General features: G+C 52.4%; 3 protein-coding genes across 6 annotated transcripts; 1 reads left to right on the top strand and 2 right to left on the bottom strand.

Annotated features, from left to right (window-relative positions):
• Nucleotides 1-27: 27 nt before the first annotated feature.
• Nucleotides 28-7,361, bottom strand: LOC105480123 (ALG3 alpha-1,3- mannosyltransferase). Of its 4 annotated transcripts, none has more exons than XM_071091388.1 (9): nt 7,188-7,361; nt 3,584-3,683; nt 3,339-3,486; nt 3,069-3,229; nt 2,472-2,592; nt 1,381-1,586; nt 1,143-1,220; nt 406-549; nt 28-275 (listed from the first exon to the last, which is right to left on the bottom strand). In XM_071091388.1, the coding sequence occupies exons 2-9, from the start codon at nt 3,655-3,657 to the stop codon at nt 113-115; spliced, it is 1,095 nt and encodes a 364-aa protein (XP_070947489.1). In that variant the 5' UTR covers nt 3,658-3,683; nt 7,188-7,361; the 3' UTR covers nt 28-112. The 4 variants fall into 4 exon arrangements, with proteins under 4 accessions (XP_070947489.1, XP_070947488.1, XP_070947486.1 ...); XM_071091387.1 differs by having other exon boundaries at nt 7,147-7,361; XM_071091385.1 differs by lacking the exon at nt 7,188-7,361 and adding an exon at nt 6,663-6,874.
• Nucleotides 7,362-7,517: 156 nt separating this feature from the next.
• LOC112426413 (EEF1A lysine methyltransferase 4) lies at nt 7,518-17,283 on the top strand. The gene is made up of 3 exons (XM_024792340.2): nt 7,518-7,812; nt 16,021-16,304; nt 16,821-17,283. The coding sequence occupies exons 1-3, from the start codon at nt 7,617-7,619 to the stop codon at nt 17,106-17,108; spliced, it is 768 nt and encodes a 255-aa protein (XP_024648108.1). The 5' UTR covers nt 7,518-7,616; the 3' UTR covers nt 17,109-17,283.
• Nucleotides 17,284-17,735: 452 nt separating this feature from the next.
• Nucleotides 17,736-20,086, bottom strand: LOC105480125 (calcium/calmodulin dependent protein kinase II inhibitor 2). Its single transcript, XM_011738611.3, has 2 exons — nt 19,644-20,086; nt 17,736-18,749 (listed from the first exon to the last, which is right to left on the bottom strand). The coding sequence occupies exons 1-2, from the start codon at nt 19,810-19,812 to the stop codon at nt 18,679-18,681; spliced, it is 240 nt and encodes a 79-aa protein (XP_011736913.1). The 5' UTR covers nt 19,813-20,086; the 3' UTR covers nt 17,736-18,678.
• Nucleotides 20,087-20,547: the final 461 nt, after the last annotated feature.

Raw genomic sequence — 20,547 nt, forward strand, 5'->3', positions numbered from 1 at the left:
CCTACCTCCAAGTAGGTTGCACAGAGGTGGACTTAGCAAGGTTTATTTGGAAGGGCACAGAGTCCATCCCACCCCAGGTCCTGAGAGTGGACTGGAGGGAAAGGGGTGGATTTCAGTGAGCTTTCTTGCTGTGTTGGGTGCTCTTGGGGAAAGGCTGCAGGCCCAGCCAGAGCTGCAGCAGGATGACAGCATGGCATACATGCAGGGCAGCAGAGCTGCAGGATGTGGAGGGGTATGTGTTCCAGGAGAGCTCGATGAGCCCCAGCACCAACAACCTGGAGATGAGAAACAGGCTCCACGTTTTATCCAGTTTCAAGGCCTGCAGACCAGCAGCATGCCCTAGACATAAACCCCCAACAGGAACTCCCTATCCCTTCCCACTCCCCAGATTGTCCCAGCTGGTACCTGAGCAGGTGTGTGAGCCAGCGTGCAGGCGTGGCCCACAGGAGGTAGGGCAGTGTGTGGAAATACCAGACATAGAACTGGTAGTGGAGGGAGCGGCTGAAGCAGATGCCAATGAAGTTGGAGGTGAAGAGGGTAGAAACAATCTGTATGCGGCGGTCAAGGCCAAGGGCAGGAGTGTGTGAGTTGGGGGCTATCCCAAAACAGAGGGGCAATAGTTTTTAGGTCACATAGCCCCCTGGCTCTGCCATTCCTTGATGCATGCCTTTGGACAAGTTTATTAACCTCTCTGGATCTGCTCCCCAACCGAATATGGAATATGAAGAGTAATACCTAGGGCCATAAGGCCTTGTAGGTTTGAACCCCTAACGTACTGGCTGTGTGACCTTGGTAAGTTACTTAACCTCATGAAGTCTTATTTTTTCCATCTGTAAAGGAAAATAGTAAATGTAAGTGTACCTCCCTATCTCGGAGTCTCTTGTGAGCTTTAAATGTTAGAACATATGTGAATCTCTTATGATAGTACCAGGGAGAGGTACTTGTAAGAGTAGCTCGTATTTAGAATTAAGAATCAAATATACCTCAATATGTGAAGTGCTCAGCACAGTGGTGCAGAATAGGACTTCTATGATTGGGGTCCCCTTTCCTCACCCAGGTCACCAGCTGTCAGGGGATACCTGACCAGGACTCTGTCAGCACCTAGAGAGGGCAAGACTTACCTTCCCACAATTTAAAGGATATGGTTAGGTGTAAGGGGCTGGGGTGGAACCTTCCTTTTGGAGGGATCCCTCAGGAGCGACAAGATACTTTCTCCTGTCCTGGGGAAAAGCCATTCAGACAGTTATCAAGCCCCTATGGTGAGTCAAACTCTAGACTCACCCCATGAGTTTAACTGACACTTCCCCCAAGCAGCCCCTAAGGCTTAGGCCCTTCACTCCTTCCCCCAACTCTGCCCACGGCACTACCACCTTTTCTCACCTGTGCCACCTGCAGAGGGCAAACAGCAGGAGCAGGGTGAGGTGAGCAGCCAACAGGGCCAGGTGGAAGGCTCGATGCAGGAAGAGAGCCTCTGGGAGGAAGCGCCAGTTCACTGTCCAGCGGAACAGAAACTGGCGGCCAAGGTCAAAGGAGCGGGACAGGTAGCCAATGGGGTTCTCCAGCAGGAAGGGCAGCCCCAGCACCACCTGAGGGTCGGTGTGATGTCAGCAGAGCTGCCAAGGCCCGTTCCCAATGACCAGCCTTCACGCTACTCATTGAGGGCTGTGGGACTGGGATGTAGGCCTCAGAGGTTCCCCAATTCCCACCAGAAATAGCAGGAAAACCACGCCCCCTGCCCCCACCTCAGGCCAGTGCCTGGGGCCAAAGAAGCTCAGGAGGGAAGTCATAACAATGCTTTAAGGTGTGGATTCACCAAGTCATAAATGGGCAGAGCAAGGAAAGCTCTCAGAAGCCAGGCAGGGTGGCTCATGCCCGTAATCCCAGCACTTTGGGAGGCCAAGGCAGGAGGATTGCTTGAACCCAGGAATTTGAGACCAGCCTGGGCAACCCAGCAAGAACCCATCTCAAAACTTAAAATTACAGGCGGGCGGGTCACAAGGTCAGGAGATTGAGACCATCCTGGTGAACACAGTGAAACCCTGTCTCTACTGAAAATATAAAAAAATTAGCTGGGCGCAGTGGCAGGCGCCTGTAGTCCCAGCTGCTAGGGAGGCTGAGGCAGGAGAATGGCGTGAACCCAGGAGGCGGCAGAGCTTGCAGTGAGCGGAGATGGCGCCACTGCACTCCAGCCTGGGCGACAGAGCAAGACTCCGTCTCAAAAAAAAAAAAACAAAAAAAACAAAAAACAAAAAACTTAAAATTAAAAAAATAAAAAGGCTCTCAGAGACCATCAAATGTAAGACCCTATTTTACAGCTATGGAAACTATAGCCTAGAGATAGTAGCTTCCTAGCTCAGGATCAACTCCAAAACCCTGTCTCTTGGCTTTGAGGGAGTCTCAAGGATAGATCCCCTCAATCAAGGCAAGTGGCTTCTCCTTGATTAGAAAGAGGAAGGGTGAGGTGGGGGTACCTGAAGGCCAGCACAGATGCCCAGCTTGGGGAGGGCCCCACGGAAGCCAAACTGCGTGAGGAGAAGAAACAGTAACCCAGGGGCGAAGAGGAGCACATTCATCTTCACAGAGACTGCCAGGCTGGGGTAAGCAGGGGAGAGGAAGGGTGGAGATCAGCTCCAGGGCCGTGCACACAATACCCAAAGACATACCTCCCACCATCACCACAGCAACCTCCTCCTGCCGCCACGCCAGCAAACTCCAGGATGGGACCTACACTCACAACTGTTGAAGGGAAGAGCCTGGAGTAGGCAGGGGCCAGATACATAGTCTCTATGCCTCCTATATGCAAATAAGCATAAACTAAGTATTTAGAATGTGAAGGACTAATTCCAACAATGAATGCTGTCTGGGAGGAAGACAGGATGGAAAGAGGGCATGTGTGTATGTGGGGGGATGGCAGGGCAGAAACTTTCTATATATCCTGGACTGGCATGGTAGAGCCCTGAGTGGCCCACGCTGTCTTGGCTACTCCTTTACTCCCTCTGCTGCAGGAAATTGGGAAGAGATGGAAATGCAGAAAATGAGAGAGGGGGCCAGAAGGAAGAGGTGTTGACCTGAAAAAGCAGCAGCCCCAGCCCCAGCGCTGGGCCAACAGGAAGTTGATACTGAGGAAGAGCAGCACCATAGCCACTGGGTCATTGAAGAGCCGCAGCACAAAGATGGAGTGGACACGGTAAGAGGCGCAGCACATGAAGAAAAAGACGAAGGGAGGTACCTAAAGGGTGAACACAGTAAGGAACAAGGTCAGCTCAGCAAGCCTGAGCCATCCCCACCACCCAGCCCTCCCAGGCTGGGGCCCTCTAGCCCCGGTAGCATGGATTCACCTTGCAGGTCTGGTGATAGATCAAGAAAACAAGCAGCAAGGTGGCCAGGTAGAGCACAGCAAAGATGTTCTGGGCCATGCGGATGTCAGTGCCTCGGCCAGTGGCATAGTACAGCCCCATAAAGATGTACACGAAACCAGCTGGGTACCTGGAAGATGAGAGAAAATGTGAGCCTGGGTCAGGCCACACAGACTAGTACCTAACCAGCCCCTCACATCCTCCCTGAACTTCCTGACCCCACTCACACAAGTGGTCCGGTGTCACCCTGCAGTTGGGTATAGTCATAGGTACCATTGATGACGCCTTCTACCTGGGCCATGTATGCCTTCCAGTCAATCTCTGTGTCTGGAAGAAGACAAGATAATCTGGTTACTTCTGAGTCTAGAACTTGTCTGCCACCCTCCCCATGCCTCCAGACCATCAAAACACAGACTTTCAGCCAATTCCCAGGGCTTCACTACCTCTTAATCTAACTCTTTATCTGACATTCTCTGGGTGAGCCCAGGCATCTCAAACTCAACATTTCTGTAAGTGAACTCGTGATCTTTCCTCCGACTCCAATCTACTCCCCTTCTTGGGTTCCACAGATGTCACCACTGACCTCTTAGCTACCAGGTCACGAACCTGAGTAATATCTTTGATACTCCCTCCTCTCTCATTTCCAACCCTTCATCACCAAGTTCTGCCTGCTCCTCACCATAAATATTTCTATCTCATCCTTCTCTGCTACTACATACTTGGAGCCTAAAGTAATCTCTAGCCCCAGTGATTATATAATAGCCTGCTAATTAGGCCCCTGACTTCTACTTTTACCCTACTACGATGTATTTTCCACCTTGTACACCAAAGAGTTCTTCCTGAAATACAAATCGTAACAGGCCTCTGCTTAAAACCTCTCAATGATTTCCCAAGACCCTTAAGATAAAGAAAACTCTGTATTATTCCCCTTTTTAGAAAGGGAGCTTAAGAATTAATTAGGTTAAGTGACTGGCTTAAGATAATTGAGCTAGGATGGTGGAGTTGGGATTGAAGCTTGCAGGGTCCTAGGTTCTTAATTATCATGCTGTCTTCTTAACAAAGCTTTCCAATTTCTTCATGATCTGGTCTCAATTTCTGCATTCGCATCTCTTACTACTCTCTTCACTTGATTTCTTTCTTTTTTTTTTTTTTTTTTTTTGAGACGGAGTCTCGCTCTGTCGCCCAGGCCGGAGTGCAGTGGCCAGATCTCAGCTCACTGCAAGTTCCGCCTCCCGGGTTCGCGCCATTCTCCTGCCTCAGCCTCCCGAGTAGCTGGGACTACAGGCGCCTGCCACCTCGCCCGGCTAGTTTTTTTGTATTTTTTAGTAGAGACGGGGTTTCACCGTGTTAACCAGGATGATCTCGATCTCCTGACCTCGTGATCCACCCATCTCGGCCTCCCAAAGTGCTGGGATTACAGGCTTGAGCCACCGCGCCCGGCCCTCTTCACTTGATTTCTATACTCCAGCTCTAAAAAAATTATTTCAGTTCCTCAAAGGAACCAGGCTTTTTTTTTTTTTTTTTTTTTTTGAGACAGAGTCTTACTCTGTCACCCAGGCTGGAGTGCAGTGGCACGACCTCAGCTCACTGCAACCTTCGCCTCCTGGGTTCAAGTGATTCTCCTGCCTCGGTCTCTCAAGTAGCTGGGACTACAGGTGTGTGCCACCATGCCTGGGTAATTTTTAAGTTTTGTATTTTTAGTAGAGATGCAGTTTCACCATGTTGGCCAGGCTGGTTTTTGTTGTTGTTGTTGTTTGTTTTCTTTTGAGACAGAGTCTCGCTCAGCCACCCAGGATGGAGTGCAGTGGTGCGATCTCAGCTCACCGCAACCACTATCTCCCCGGTTCAAGCAATTCTTCCGTCTCAGCCTCCCAAGTAGCTGGGATTACAGACACCTGCCATCATGCCCAGCTAATTTTTCTATTTTAGTAGACACAGGGTTTCACCATGTTGGCCAGGCTGGTCTTGAACTCCTGACCTCAGGTGATCCGCCCGCCTCGGGCTCCCAAAGTGCTTGGATTACAGGCGTAAACCACCGTGCCCAGCCAGGCTGGTCTTTAACTCCTGGCCCCAAGTGATCCGCCCACCTCAGCCTCCCAAAGTGCTGGGATTACAGGCATGAGCCACCGTGCCCACTCTAACTAGAGAGTTTCTGTTTTGTTTTGTTTTTTTTTTGACACAGAGTCTCACTCTGTCACCCAGGCTGGAGTACAGTGGCACAATCTTGGCTCATTGCAATCTCCGCCTCCCAGGTTCAAGCGATTCTCCTGTCTCAGCCTCCCGAGTAGCTGGGATTACAGGCATGTGCCACCACCCCCGGCTAATTTTTATATTTTTAGTAGAGATGGAGTTTCACCATGTTGGCCAGGCTGGTCTCAAACTCCTGACCTCAGGAGATCACTCACCTAGGCCTACCAAAATGCTGGGATTACAGGCCTGCGCTCCCGCACCCGGCCTAACTGGATATTTTTAATAGAGGATCCTCTGCCCAGAGCACTCCTTCCCCTCACCTTTTCCTTCTTTCCTTAACTAGCTAGTTCCTACCTTCCTTCAAGGGTGGCTCTATGAAGCCTTTGCTGACTCCTCCAATCTGGTTTAAGTGACTTCCTATGGCCCTTTATGGCATTCTGTCTTACTACCATGATGAATACGATGCATTATCATTGCCTGCTAACTTATTGTCCAGACCGGAGTTAGAAATGCATCTCTTATTCACCACTGTACCTCTCTCTGGTAATATAGTAAGCACTAAATAAATATTTAGTGCATATAATAAGCACTAAATAAATATTTGTTGAATTAAGAGTCTTTAGCAAGAAAGTCAAGTGCCTTAAGCCTAGAGTATAGTTTCAGCCTGGAAAAGAGTAGCCAATAGTGCCTAATGGACTCAAGTGGTCACAAAATGCCATCATTGAGAAGGGACGTTCAAAGATCACAGAACTGAATACATGGAAAAAGCTGAGATTCAGGAGGAGACCTGAGGTGTCCAAAGCCACAGAGAAAAGCAGCAACAGCAGCAATACAACAATTTTGGCTCAAATCTGACTTCTAAGCTAGTTCGCAGGCTGTAAGTTCAGTGCAGAAGGCCAATCTCTAGGGTATCCACCTCTGCCATGCGGGCAGATTAAGATCCGTTTTCTGTAGAGCTCAGGCTTGGAGCTCAGGTAAGGGATATGTATGGGTTTGCAATTGATGAGTGAGTGGATACAGAGTCTGGTTTTGAGTTCCAGGTCTGAGATCCAGTTTGGGTCGCGGGTTCAGGTCTCCCTCCCTCCCCTCCCCTCCCCTCCCCCTCGGCGCACTCACATGCCACCCTGTGAATGACCCAGAAGGTGATGCCCACCTCCGCCAGGCAGAGGCAGGCGGCCACCAGCAGCGTGTAGCGCGGCTCCCGCAGCAGCAGGCGCCGCTCTTGCCAGGCGCGCTGCAGCCATTGCTTGCAGAGTCCCGCTGCCTGGGCCGCGGAACCGGACCGGCCGCGTTTCCGCAGCCCAGCGGCCATCTTAACGGTGCACCGCTTGTGTGGGCCCACCACCCGCGGAAACCCGAACCTTCGACACTTAGGTTCCGCTTCCCGCGCCTGGCGTCCCACCAGGCTAAGCGCCGATCCGGGTAGCCAGTCTTCATTTACTCCACTAAAATGTAATTTTTCCTCTACATTTGTCTCCTCTGATGCACTCCACGCTCCATAGGAGCAGGAACAATGTCTTACTCCTCAGTTTATACCCAGCCCTAGGTACACAGGCGCTAATTTAGAACGAATGTCCAGAAAAGCAACATTCCTGCCTACCTCCGCTACAGTCCCTGAAGCCAACATTCTACTTCGCTTACGCTGGGAACATCTGTGTTCATGCTGTCTCTCCAGGAGGGCAAAGCCCCTGTTCGCGCCCCTCCTGCCTCTGCTTAGAGCCTTCCGGATGCTGAGAAAAATGAACCTTTCACTAATTTTCAGACTTCCTAATAAAAGTAATTCACATTGAAAATATGAGAGGACGCAGTGATGAGCCCACGTGAGTCTGACACCATGAATGCAGCTCTAGGAAATGAGTTGGCAATACAGCCGGAGGATTCAGGGTCTGGACGATGGTTTTCCCAGCCGGAGGATTCTTCAAAGAGCGCTTAGTAAAGGACGGAAGTTCCACGTGTTTGTGTTGAGCAACTGCAGGTGGTGGGCGGAGACACCAGGGCCCAGCCTTCTGCATCCTGCCGTCCGTATTGGCTGAAGGGCCGGCGGCTCTGGCAGTCCCCGCGGTTGAGAGCATGGCTTCTCCAGGGGCCGGTAGAGCGCCGCCGGAGTTACCGGAGCGGAACTGCGGGTACCGCGAAGTCCAGTACTGGGATCAGCGCTACCAAGGCGCAGCCGATTCTGCCCCCTACGATTGGTTCGGGGACTTCTCCTCCTTCCGTGCCCTCCTAGAGCCGGAGCTGCGGCCCGAGGACCGTATCCTTGTGTTAGGTGGGTAATCCCGGCGCGGCCCCGCCAGGTAGAGCTGGCAGGACCGGCGCCGCGCGGGCTTGGCCCGGTCCGCTTTCCTCCCGCCTGTCTACCCTCTTGGAGGACGCCTGAGTTGGGACGCGAGATCCAGCTCCTTCAGAGTCCCGGCTGTATTTAGTCAAGGCAAATAGAGTAAGAGATTGTCGGTCCCGGGGCCCTCGGGAGAAAGACACCCCCTCAGGGTTTGAACGTGGGGGGTACCCAAGAAGACCGTGTCCGGACCCTCGGGAGGCAGGCAGCCTTGGGGACCGAATTGCTCAGAGGACCTAGTTCAAGTCCTATCGCTAATTGACTTCTGTAACTTAGGACAAGTCATGAACCGGTTCTGAGCTTTAGATTCAGTTCTAGAAATGGGACTGCGAGTTCACATCGGAGGCGGCACGCGCAGGCACCTCGAGAATAATGCCCAGCGCTTTTCTTTTTACTCCTGGGCACTGGGAGCCAGAGTCATCTAGAGAGAGTCCTATCTGAAACTTGGTCCTATGCCTTAGAGAGTGAGAACAGCACCCTCTAAGGGTGGAGGGGAGATTGCCGCCCAGGGTGATGCGATTCCCCAAAGGGAAGACGTGCTGGAGGAAAGGTAGGGCTCTGGGGTGTTCGGCTGTCCTCTTGAGGTTCTCTCCTACTGTCAACCTTGGAGGCGCTAGTAAAGTTTGAATGAGCAACAGGTTTTCTTCCAATTGTCGTTTTTACTTTGCTCTTTGTAAAAGCCTTTTTGTATGTTTAAGTGACGTCTTTAATAAATAAAAGATATATGTAATATAGTACATATGTAAGGTATAAATAACAAATCTAATGTGTGTGTCTATTCCACTCAGTTTGAGAAATAGAACATTACTAGGGATAGAAAAAAAGTATAATTTAGTGGTTAAGAACTAGACTGGGCGCGGTGGCTCACGCCAGTAATCTCAACACTTTGGGAGGCCAAGGCGGGCGGATCACCTGAGGTCGGGAGTTCGAGATCAGTCTGACCAACATAGAGAAATGCCATCTCTACTAAAAATGCAACAGATTAGTCGGGTGTGGTGGCACATGCCTGTAATCCCAGCTACTTGGGAGGCTAAGGCAGGAGAATCACTTGAACCCGGGAGGTGGAGGTTGTGGTGAACCAAGATCGTGCCATTGCACTCCAGCCTGGGCAAGAAGAGCAAAACTCCATCTCAAAAACAAAACAAAACAAAATAAAACAAAAAGAACCTGGACTGTGGGCTGGGCTCATGGTTCACGCTCGTAATCCCAGCACTTTGGGAGGCCAAGGTGGAAGGATCACTTGAGTGCAGGAGCTCAAGACCAGCCTGGGCAACATAGTGAGATCCCATCTCTACAAAAAATTTAGGTCAGAGTGGTGGCTTATGCTTGTAATCACAACACTTTGGGAGACCAAGGCGGGTGGATCATTTGAGGTCAGGAGTTCAAGATCAGCCTGGCCAACATGGTGAAACCCTGTCTCTACTAAAAATACAAAAATCAGCCAGGTGTGGTGGCACGTGCCTCTAATCCCAGGTACTTGGAAGGCTGAGGCAGGAGAATTGCTTGAGCCCAGGAGGTGAAGGTTGCGGTGAGCCAAGATTGCACCACTCCACTCCAGCCTGGGCAACAGAGTGAGACCCTGACTCAAAAAAAAAAAAAAAAATTAAAAATTAGCTGGGTATGGTGGCCTGTGCCCATAGTCCCAGCTACTCAAGAGGCTGAGGCAGGAGGATCATTTGAGCCAGGAGATCCGGGCTGCAGTGAACTGCGATGGCTCCACTGGGCTTCAGCCTAGGTGACAGAATGAGACCCTGTCTCAAAACAAAGCAAAACAAAAAACAAACAAAAAACCATCTTGGACTCTAGAGGCAGTGAATGATGTTGGAATCTTGGCTCAGCTTTTACTGGCTGTGTAATCCTGGACAAAATACTTGAATTTCTGTGCTTCCATTTTCTCAACCTTAAAAACATAAGCATATTTATTAATTGGGCTTTAAGATGATTAAATGAGCATGAAGTATACCTAAAACAATGCCTGGCAAAATGAAAAGTATATTCAAGGTTCTCTGTGTGGTCCTCCTAAAACCCCTTCTCCCCACAAGTAAACACTTTCTTGAATCTGTGATTTTTTTTTTTTTTTTTTTTTTGAGACACAGTCTAGCTCTGTTGCCCAGGCTGGAGTGCAGTGGCCGGATCTCAGCTCACTGCAAGCCCCGCCTCCCGGGTTCACGCCATTCTCCTGCCTCAGCCTCCCGAGTAGCTGGGAGTACAGGCGCCCGCCACCTCGCCTGGCTAATTTTTTTTGTATTTTAGTAGAGACGGGGTTTCACCGTGTTAGCCAGGATGGTCTCGATCTCCTGAACTCATGATCCGCCCGTCTCGGCCTCCCAAAGTGCTGGGATTACAGGCTTGAGCCACCGCGCCCGGCCAAATCTGTGATTTTAAACCATTGCACTTATTTATCAATTTACCATAGATCTATGTTTTCTCAAGCTTTAGTGTGTATCAAAATTGCCTGGAGAGCTAGATTGCACTGTGAGATTCTAATTCCAGGGATGGTCTAATGTGGGTCTCAGGAATCTGTATGTTCAACAAGCTTCACAGCAGATTCTTATGCTGGTGATTGGCAGAGTAACACTGCCTTAAAATCTACTTGATCGGTTTTTCACCAAACTGATGCTTTAAAAAAAATCTGCGCCGGGCGCAGTGGCTCAAGCCTGTAATCCCAGCACTTTGGGAGGCCGAGATGGGCGGATCACGAGGTCAGGAGATCGAGACCATCCTGGCTAACACGGTGAAACCCCGTCTCTACTGAAAATACAAAAAGCTAGCCAGGCGAGGTGGCGGGCACCTGTAGTCCCAGCTACTCGGGAGGCTGAGGCAGGAGAATGGCATGAACCCGGGAGGCGGAGCTTGCAGTGAGCTGAGATCCGGCCACTGCACTCCAGCCTGGGTGACAGAGCGAGACTCCGTCTCAAAAAAAAAAAAAAAAAAAAAAAAATCGGCTTGACTGGGAACTGTCCTTTTCTGGATAGGAAGGGCAAAAAGTCTAAAAACCAAAAGGGGAATTTCTAGAATGGCCAAGATGTAAGAACAGGACCCACAACTTGGGGAATACTCTACATTACATTCCACCTCAACAAACTTAAGTTGAATGCCTGATAAGAGCCAGAGAACGTGCTGGGCCCTTTCTGACTTACTTAATCCTTATGACAATCCCTAAAGGCAAGTCAAAAGTATTAAGAGACTTACTCTAGGCTAGGGGTCTGTAAACTTTTTTTGAAAATGGCCAAACAATAATTTAGGCTTTGCAGGCTACACAGTCTCTTTTACAATGACTCGGTTCTGCTGTTGTAGTGGAGAAGCAGCTACAGATAATACAAAAGTGAATGAAGGCCGGGCGGGATGGCTCATGCCTGTAATCGCACCACTTTGGGAGGCTGAGGCGGGCGGATCATCTGGGTCAGGAGTTCCAGAGCAGTCTGCCCACCACGGTGAAACCCCGTTTCTACTAAAAATATAAAAATCAGCTGGGTATGGTGGCAGGCACCCTTATTCCCAGCTACTGCGGAGGCTGAGGCAAGAGAATTGCTTGAACCAGGGAGTCGGAGGTTGCAGTGAGCGGAGATTGTGCCACTGCACTCCAGCCTGGGTGACAGATTGAAACTCCATCTCAAAAAAAAAAAAAAAAAAAAAAAGTGAATGAGAATAGCCATGTATCAATATAACTTTACAAAAACAGGTGGCAAGCTGCATTTGGCAACCCCTGCCACTCACTGTCTTAGATTGAGTTCCCCAGAAGCAAATCCTGAGATGAGGATTCATGTCCAAGTTACTTGTTAGGAATGTGCTCCCAGGAGAATTGGTAAGAGCTAGAGGGAACAGGGAAAGGAAAGAAGCGAAGTTTCCCTGAAGGTTGTTTCAGGCTGAAGAGTCACAGATGTACACCATTAGAAGCAAACACACACCAAAACCTAGGGATATAAAAATTAAAATGGGTAAAAAGACTCCCAGAGCATCTAGTCAGAACACTGACAGTGTCCACTACTGTCATGCAGCAAGTAAGTGGTGAAGTAAGTGTGCTTTGTGACACCACACAGATGGGTGTAGGGAGGCACCTAGAACTCTTAAAACTGGTAAAATGACTACATTGTGAATTATAGCCTTATGGTTATATCGACATAGCTAACAATGGGATGTCACAACTGAAGGTGAGTGGGCCTCTTGAAAACTGGGAGGCAGTTGAACACAGTGGTTTCAGAGCTCTGGCTCTGGAGCAATAGAGACCTGTGTCCAAATTCTGGCTCTTCCACTGACTATGTGACCTTGAGAAAGTTTCTTACCACTTTCCTCAATTTTCTCATGGAGAAAATGGGAATGGTAATAATAGTATCTTTTTTTTTTTTTTTTTTTTTTTTTTTTTTTTTTTTAGACAGAGTCTTGTTCTGTTGCCCAGACTGGAGTGCAGTGGTGCAATCTTGGCTTACTGCAACCTCTGCTCATGGGTTCAAGCGATTCTCCTGCCTCAGCCTCTCGAGTAGCTGGGATTACAGGTGCCCACCATCACGCCTGGCTAATTTTTGTATTTTTAGTAGATGGGGTTTCACCATGTTGGTCAGGCTGGTCTGCAACTTCTGACCTCAAGTGATCTGCCCACCTTGGCCTCCCAAAGTGGTGGGATTACAGGCATGAGCCACCGTGCCCAGCCAATAGTATCCTTTATATGGCTCTACTGTGAAAGTAAACTGAAATAATTCTTATAAATGCTTAACATAGTACCTGGTGTTCAATGACTGTTAGCTATTATTATTTTTATTGAAAATGGGAATCAGAGAAGCAGTTTATCCAGGACTGTTCAGAGAACAGAGTACCCTGTGGGAGGACTCGTGTGTCTGGTCCCTATGGCTAAAATATCCTCATAGCAAATGAATATATGTGAATGGCTGGCCCCACTTGGCTGTTATTGTGCTTTTCTGATTTGCTGTGCTTGCTTGACTTCATGCTCTGTAGGAATCTTCTTCTTGTTTTTTTAGAGACAGGGTATTGCTCTGTCCCCAGGCTGGAGTGCAGTGGTGTGAACTTGGCCCACTGCAGCCTCTTGAACTCCTATGCTTAAGGGATCCTTTGGAATCTTTTGATCATAATCAAAAATTAATTTGGAAGCGGCCAGGCATGGTGGCTCATGCCTGTAATCTCAGCACTTTGAGAGGCTGAGGCGGGCAGATCACGAGGTCAGGAGATGGAGACCATCCTGGCTAACACGGTGAAACCCCGTCTCTACTACAAAAAATACAAAAGAAATTAGCCAAGCACCTATAGCCCCAGCTACCCAGGTGGCTGAGGCAGGAGAATAGCGTGAACCCGGGAGGCAGAGCTTGCAGTGAGCTGAGATCGGGCCACTGGACTCCATCCTGGGCGACAGAGTGAGACTCCGTCTTAAAAAAAAAAAAAATTAATTTGGAATCAATTTGACTTCCAATTTAGATTTCCTATAAAGAGAAAAGGGACTGGCCAGAGGATTCAACTCCAGTCTCCATGATGGCTATTTTTCTTGTTATAAGTTAGTAAATTGGCATTCTGGCTTATATTTCAGTCTCTTGGTGTTGAGTTAGGATCCACACAGCTCTGGGCCCTCATGTGATGTATTCTTGGATATGGATAAATTCTCCAAGGCTCTACTTCCCTCAGGCTCCACTTTGGAAGGCAGTGGCTTTCCCAAGCCCCTTCTTACTTGCTGGCCCCAAATCTCTGAGTCAACAGAATCAAAAGTCACTGCTTGTAAGCATGACTGCCCCAGTGGTCAGCTTTTGTTCCCCCTTCACCTTTGGTAAAGTTCTCTTGGAAGATGCCATCCTGTGCTAAGGAGAACAAAGGAAGGAAATCTGGATTTGTCCACAGTTTGGCAGAGCTCTACAGGTATATGAGGTCAGGTGTGGGGGTAATGAAGGGATTGTGGGTCAGCAAACCCAGTGGGATTTCAGCCTGGAACTAAGTCAGGTTCTGCCACCCTTACCCCCATCCCATGTGCTGTATCTACCAGGGCTTTTTGTGGCTTCAACTTTGGGAAGCACGTGTTGGTTTCTCCTAGGCAAGATAGTTTTCCTTGAGCCCCAGGGCTTGAAGAGGAACATGAGAAGGGGCAGCTGGGGAGCAGCCAGCTGCTTCTGGGTACGTTGTCTGGGTGCCAAACCCTGATAGATTAGGGCTATCCCAACTGCTGATCCTGTGATCCTCTTAGGGAGGCAAGTGGGGATTAAAGGAAACCTAATCCCAAGAGCTGAAGATCCCCAGCCTGGGGCTGCTCCCAGCTGGGACTGGCCATAGGAGGGCCTAGAAGAGGCCACTGGATCTTCTAAGGAAGTCATGCCCTTTGGACTATAGATCCACATCCACTCCTCTCACCTCTATCCCTTCTCCATCCTGACCCTACCCACTTTGGGACTGCTTTCCAGGCACTTCCCACCAGAGTGTTGGGAAGTTGTCAAGACTCCGTTTTTCAAGACTTTGCTTGGTTGTCACCTCCCTGGAAACTCTTGGCTGACTCACCTGAGGTGAGGTCCAGACCCTCCTGTGTGCTCTCACAGCCTGTCCCTATTGAAACACTCATCATGTTTTGCAGCAACTGTCTGATTACACATTTGTTCCTCCTACTGGAGCAGGAGCTCCTTGAGGACAGGGACATTTATTCATTGGCAGAGCCTAATATGTAGTGCTCAATACATATGTGAAGAATTGCAGCCAGGTGTGGTGGCTCGTGCCTATAATTCCAGCACTTTGGGAGGCCGAGGCAGGTGGATCACCTGAGGTCAGGACCAGCCTGACCAACGTGGTGAAACACTGTCTCTACTAAAAATACAAAATTAGCTGGGCGTGGTGGTGCGTGCCTGTAATCCCAGCGACTCAGGAGGTTGAGGCAGGAGAATTGCTTGAACCCGGGATGCAGAGAGCCAAGATTGCGCCACTGCGCTCCAGCCTGGGCAACAAGAATGAAACTCTCTCTCAAAAAACAAAACAAACCAAGCAAACAAACAACAAAAAAATATCGCAAGGAAGTGATTGGCTCCACTGTGTGTCCCCACCTAGTTTCCCCTTCACTTGTTAATTCTGTTTTGGAAAACAAAGTAGAATAACCCCTAACATGAAGCCTTCCCAGGGTTGATACCTTCTAAGGTTTTCTAAGAGGCTGGGGATTAGGATAATGCTAACTTATATCATTATTATGCTACCAATGATGTTGCGGTCCTAATGATACCAGTATTATCCCCATTTTGAATTTGAGGAAACTGAGGCTCAAAGAGTTGAATGATTTGCTGTGGCTGTGTGACTAGGAATATCAGAACCTTAATCTCTGAACTCCTAACTTTAGAGCTCCTTCAGCTACTCTACAGCTCTTAGTTCTTTTCTTTTCTTTCTTTTTTTTTTTTGAGACGGAGTTTCGCTCTTGTCACCCAGGCTAGAGTGCAATGGCATGATTTTGGCTCACTGCAACCTCCGCCTCCTGGGTTCAAGCGATTCTCCTGCCTCAGCCTCCCGAGTAGCTGGGATTACAGGCATGTGCCACCAAGCCTGGCTAATTTTGTATTTTTAGTAGAGATGGGGTTTCTCCATGTTGGTCTTGAACTCCTGACCTCAGATGACCCGCCCTCCTCAGCCTCCCAAAGTGCTGGGATTATAGGCGTGAGCCACCACGCCCGGCCCCTAGTTCTTAGTTGTTAAGTTTAATGCATCACATCCTTCATATGGCCTAGGTATTATTATCTTCATTTTTCTGAATAGGATATCCAAGTTTTAGCCAGGCGTGGTGGCACACACCTGTAATCCCAGCTCCTCGGAAGACTGAGGCAGGAGAATCACTTGAACCCGGGAGGTGGAGGTTGCAGTGAGCCGAGATTGTGCCTCTGTACTCCAGCCTGGGCGACATCTCAAAAAAAAAAAAAAAAAAAAAAAAAAAAAAAAATCCATGTTTCTAGTATTTAAACAACTTGTTCCAGCCCACACAGCTAGGAGTGAGAGAGCCAGGGTTTGCACCCAGGCCTGTGTGATTCCAAGGCTTGTGCTTTTTCTGCACTCTACCACCTCCTCTCAGTACTGGAGGGTTTGGACTGAGAGAAAACGGGGCCAAGAGTGGATAGATATTCAGAGGGAGGTGAGAACCAAAACTAACGTAGCTCTTTTGCCACCCATCCCCTCCCACCCCAGGTTGTGGGAACAGTGCCCTGAGCTATGAGCTGTTCCTTGGAGGCTTCCCTGATGTGACCAGTGTGGACTACTCGTCAGTCGTGGTGGCTGCCATGCAGGCTCGCTATGTCCATGTGCCGCAGCTGCGCTGGGAGACCATGGATGTGCGGAAGCTGGACTTCCCCAGTGCTTCTTTTGATGTGGTGCTTGAGAAGGGCACGCTGGATGCCCTGCTATCTGGGGAACAAGATCCCTGGACCGTGTCCTCTGAAGGTGTCCATACTGTGGACCAGGTGTTGAGTGAGGTGAGGGAGCAACGAGACAGGAAGGCAGATCAATAGGTGGGGCTGTGGGGTTGAGGTTTCATGGGACTGGAAGAAATCAGAAGCCAGAAGCATGTTTTGGAACAAGTAGTGGGTTGCCCTCAGGAGTGTGGCTCTCTGAAGGAAGGGAAGGGTTAAGCGGGGTTGAGATTATAGAGGTGACTGGAATAGCCAGGCTCACAAAGGCTGATGTGTGGCTACCAGGTTGCCATAGGGATGCGGTAGCCAGGTTCCTGATGGGTGACAGAGACTGCCAAGGTGAGCAGTTATAGGAAAGTGGTGCCCCTGTACCTGATATCACTCCTATACCCCTCCCTGAATAGAATATAACCCTAATCCCAAGGAATGACTGGGGCAGAGAAAGTGGCTCACTCTTTGCCTGAGCTACAGATGAGGGGTGGTTCCTGAGGTTTGACTGGGAGGGCATCTGGAGCAGTACTGACCTTTGAGAACCTGAAGATCCACTTCTCACCAATGGCTTCTGTGTCTGCCTTGCAGGTGAGCCGCGTGCTGGTCCCTGGAGGCCGGTTCATCTCAATGACTTCTGCTGCCCCCCACTTTCGGACCAGACACTATGCCCAAGCCTGTTATGGCTGGTCCCTGAGGCATGCTACCTATGGCAGCGGTTTCCACTTCCATCTCTACCTCATGCACAAGGGCGGGGAGCTCAGTGTGGCCCAACTGGCTCTGGGGGCCCAAATCCTCTCACCCCCCAGACCACCCACCTCACCCTGCTTCCTTCAGGATTCAGATAATGAGGACTTCCTTAGTGCCATTCAGCTCTAAGGCCAGAGCATGGTCCACCCTTCCTGCCATTCTGCCCTGGGCTCCTCAGGTAGTTGGAATTCCTGACTCAGGACTTGGGGTTGGGTCCAAGGTGCTTACATCCCAGGGGCCTCATGCCTAAGATAGAGGGTGGGAGCGAACCCACATGAACCAATACAGCCCATCTCCAACTAGATCCCAGATTTCTTGCTTCTTTCTTGGGTTCCTCAGTTCTCTTCTGGGTTCCCCAACGTCCTCTGCCACCACACCAAGCCAGCAGTGATGCATCCCCTGGGGCAAAGCTCAGCATAACCCCTCTGCACACCAGCCAGCCTGGAGACCTTTGTCCCTGGGGCCTGTTACTGATCCTCATCTAGCCTTGATTTTTCCACAGGAGACTGCAGATTTTGAACCTAGATTGCTTTATGTTTCTCACCCCAGCTCCATCCCAAACACTGGTGACCAGTCCCACCTGGGTTGTATCTGTACCCAAGGAGGCCACATCATAATGATGTTCCCAGGCCAGGCTGGCCTGCCTGTCTTACTTGACAACCATCCCTCACCAGCAACATGCACCTGAGATTCCCAAGTACCTGCCCCTCCTCCCATTTTGGCCTGGCTCCTGAGACCTAAGCAGCGCCACACACACACAGGGAGGTCTGTGTTTATTCACACACTCCTGGTACAGTGAGGATGGAGGAGCATTTACAAAGGGCACCTCTGGGTTGAGAACATCTCCAGGGCCACAGATGTCATCCAGAGGTGCAGAGCAGTCCCCAGTTGGGTTCCCAGGGGCAAGACGCAGGGGTCCAAGGTAAAATCGGATCTGGGCCCTTGGAAGGTGATGATACCTTGGGGAGAAGGGGTCTGCCAGAGAGCCTTCTTGGGTCAGGCCTGGGCAGACTGGCCATGTGGTTGGTAACCGTGTTGGGGGGCTTGTCTCACCCCAGCCTCAACACCCATCCTATCTGCCAGGCGCAGAAGAGCGTGGCCGAGACTGAGGGGAGGGCAGGAACCATGAGCAGAGCCAGTAAACAAAGAGTCGGATATAAAAATACAAATGTGCTGAGGAAGTCCCTTAGAAAGAGGCTGAGGCTGGGGTCACGCCAGACAGGGGTGGGGGTGAGGAACGGCCCGGAGGACTGGGCTCAGGTGGGTAGAAAGCTCATGCAAGTACGCAGCCAAACATCCCTGGCCGCTTGCGGTCCGACACCGGCGGCCGCCCGGTCTGCAGACCAGACTGGCCGGAGGGGGGCGGGGCAGGGGAGCCGTGCGGGAGGGGGCGGGCAGGGGGCTGGGGGCCGCGGGTCTCCGTGTCCGTTCCGGTGTGCGGGGTGGGGCTGCGGCCCGAGGTTTTAAAGTGCATGAGCGCGGCGGCGGGTTCCGGGCGGGTCCGCGCCGCCGCTACCGCGGCCGCCGTGGTGCTGAAGCGGACAGCTCCGGAGTGCCTGGCGGCGGCGGCCGCACGGCCCTGCAGCCCCCGCCCGCGGGCGCCTGGGCCGGGGCGGGGGGCGCCGGCAGCCGCATCGCCGGCCCGCGCTCCTGGCCGCTGCGAGGCTGGGCCCGGAGCCCGCCGCCCGAGCCGGCACGTCTACACTCCGGACGGCGGCTTCTCCCCCATCCCCTTCAGCACGTCGTCTATCCGGTCATCCTCGATCACCACTGCGCAGGGAGAAAGCGCGTCAGCCACGCGGCCTCGGGGGGCGGCGGCGAGAATAAGCCCCGCGTCCTAGCGTCCCGCGCAGCTACTGCCCGTGGCCCAGCGACGCCCCTCGGAACCCTGCGCTGCTGTGTCCTCCCCGTCCGAACTCTCCTGGAGACCCAACCCGTCGCCAAGCCTCGGTCCCACAGACCCCCTCCCCTCCCGATGGCGGAACGCCCCTCTTCCAAAGGCTCTAGCTATTCTGCCTCCCAGTGCGAGCCCTCCTGACACCTGAGCCTTCCTCCCTCTGAGTTGATCAGAAACCTCTTGCTCATGGAATCCCCCTCTTCAACCTGCACTTCAACAGATCCCCCTCCTCAAATGGGGCTCAAACCGAGTATCCAGCTGGTCCAGCCCTCTCCTCAACCTGAGACCTCTCGCCGCTGGAACCCCTCTTCCGATCCTGGCACCAACAGAGCTCCCCTCCCCATGCAAACAACCAAGACAAGCGGACCCCCGGCCTCCTCCCCTCTCTTGTTAGACGCCCCTCTCGACCCGAAGGTTCTTCGTATTGTCCACCGACTCAGTATTTGATCCCAGAGAATCAGCCCGTTACCCCGTGTTCCCACTTCCAAGCAGCCCCAAATGCCCCGACCGGCCCCTCCCCCTCGCCCGGGTGCCAGGGCTCTGCTTCCAGAGGTGGCGAGCATCGAATCCGGGGCACCGTGTTCCCGGGAGAAGGGAAGAGGGGGACACACACTGCAGCGGGGACCCCCCCTCCAGCCCGGGCCGGAGAGCGGCTGGTGCGCTGGTCTGCGGCAAGAGCTGCGGGCACTCGGCGGGGAACGGCAGCCGGGGGGCGCCCGGCGGAGGGTTTCTGGGTCAGGCGGCGACTCCGGGCCCGGGCCGCGTACCTCGCTTGGCTCGGCCGATCTGGCCCAGCTTGGGGGGTCGCTTGGCCTGGTTGCCCGCGAAGAAGGAGTTGGTGTCCTGCAGGCGGCAGCTGAAGGAGAGGTCGGAGCCCTCGGGGTCTGCGCCGAAGCGGCCCATCTTGTCTTCGCTGTAGGGCAGGATCTCGGACATGGCGGGCGCGGGGTGGGCGCGGGGCGGGAGTGGGACTGCGGCGGGGCGCGGGCGGCGGGCTTGCTGCCGGACCGGCCCTAGCTCAGCAGGGGAGCCGGCGGAAGGATGAAGTCATGCAGCATCCGGGGCTGAGGAGCCAAGCGGGGCCTCCTCCCCCGCGCCTCCGCCTCCCGGGCCGCTGGGCAGGCGGCGGCGGCGGCGGTGGCGGGGACCGGGCGGGGGCGGGGGCGGGGGCGGGGGCGGGGGTGGCGGCGGCGGCGGCAAGAGCGGAATGACGATGAGCGCCCGACTGCGGCAGAGCACGGCGGGCGGGGCGCGGTAGAGGCGGGGCGGGCACTGGCCAGGGGAAAGAGGCGGGGCCGGGGGCAGGAGCGCGCCCAGCTACCCGGGGAGCCGAGGCAGCTGGAGTGGGAGGTTCCTGCACTGTGGCGGGGAATGACCGGCACGTGGGTCTTGGGGAATAGTACCAGCCAACCCGGCCAGGACCTCGCGGGGAGAGGCGGGACCGGAGGGGGGTGGGATCCAGCCTGGTACTGGTGGAGCTTGGGGGAGGGTCTGACCCCTAGGCTGGAAGAGGCGTGCAAGGGGAACTGGGAGCAGGGGGGCAAAAGCTGACCAGGCGCGTTGGGGCGGGAAGGCGGCCGCAGGGCTGGCAATGGAAAACGGGGAGCGGGAAACGCGTGGGGAGGAGACTCGGGTACAGGGTGACTGGGGAAGGCACGAACCCACAGCGCG

The sequence above is a fragment of the Macaca nemestrina genome, chromosome 2 (genome assembly GCF_043159975.1).
Source record: "Macaca nemestrina isolate mMacNem1 chromosome 2, mMacNem.hap1, whole genome shotgun sequence".
In the NCBI taxonomy this organism is placed as follows: domain Eukaryota; kingdom Metazoa; phylum Chordata; class Mammalia; order Primates; family Cercopithecidae; genus Macaca; species Macaca nemestrina.

Excerpts from the sequence above, each read along its gene's own strand:
- LOC105480125 (XM_011738611.3), bottom strand. The coding sequence starts at position 19,812 with ATGTCCGAGATCCTGCCCTACAGCGAAGACAAGATGGGCCGCTTCGGC. Across the intron at positions 18,750-19,643 it reads GATCGGCCGAGCCAAGCGAG|TGGTGATCGAGGATGACCGG; the intron begins GTACGCGGCCCG and ends CTCCCTGCGCAG.
- LOC105480123 (XM_071091385.1), bottom strand. The coding sequence starts at position 6,858 with ATGGCCGCTGGGCTGCGGAAACGCGGCCGGTCCGGTTCCGCGGCCCAG. Across the intron at positions 3,230-3,338 it reads TCTATCACCAGACCTGCAAG|GTACCTCCCTTCGTCTTTTT; the intron begins GTGAATCCATGC and ends TTCACCCTTTAG. Across the intron at positions 1,587-2,471 it reads GCATCTGTGCTGGCCTTCAG|GTGGTGCTGGGGCTGCCCTT; the intron begins GTACCCCCACCT and ends ACCGACCCTCAG.
- LOC112426413 (XM_024792340.2), top strand. The coding sequence starts at position 7,617 with ATGGCTTCTCCAGGGGCCGGTAGAGCGCCGCCGGAGTTACCGGAGCGG. Across the intron at positions 7,813-16,020 it reads GGACCGTATCCTTGTGTTAG|GTTGTGGGAACAGTGCCCTG; the intron begins GTGGGTAATCCC and ends CTCCCACCCCAG. Across the intron at positions 16,305-16,820 it reads TGGACCAGGTGTTGAGTGAG|GTGAGCCGCGTGCTGGTCCC; the intron begins GTGAGGGAGCAA and ends TCTGCCTTGCAG.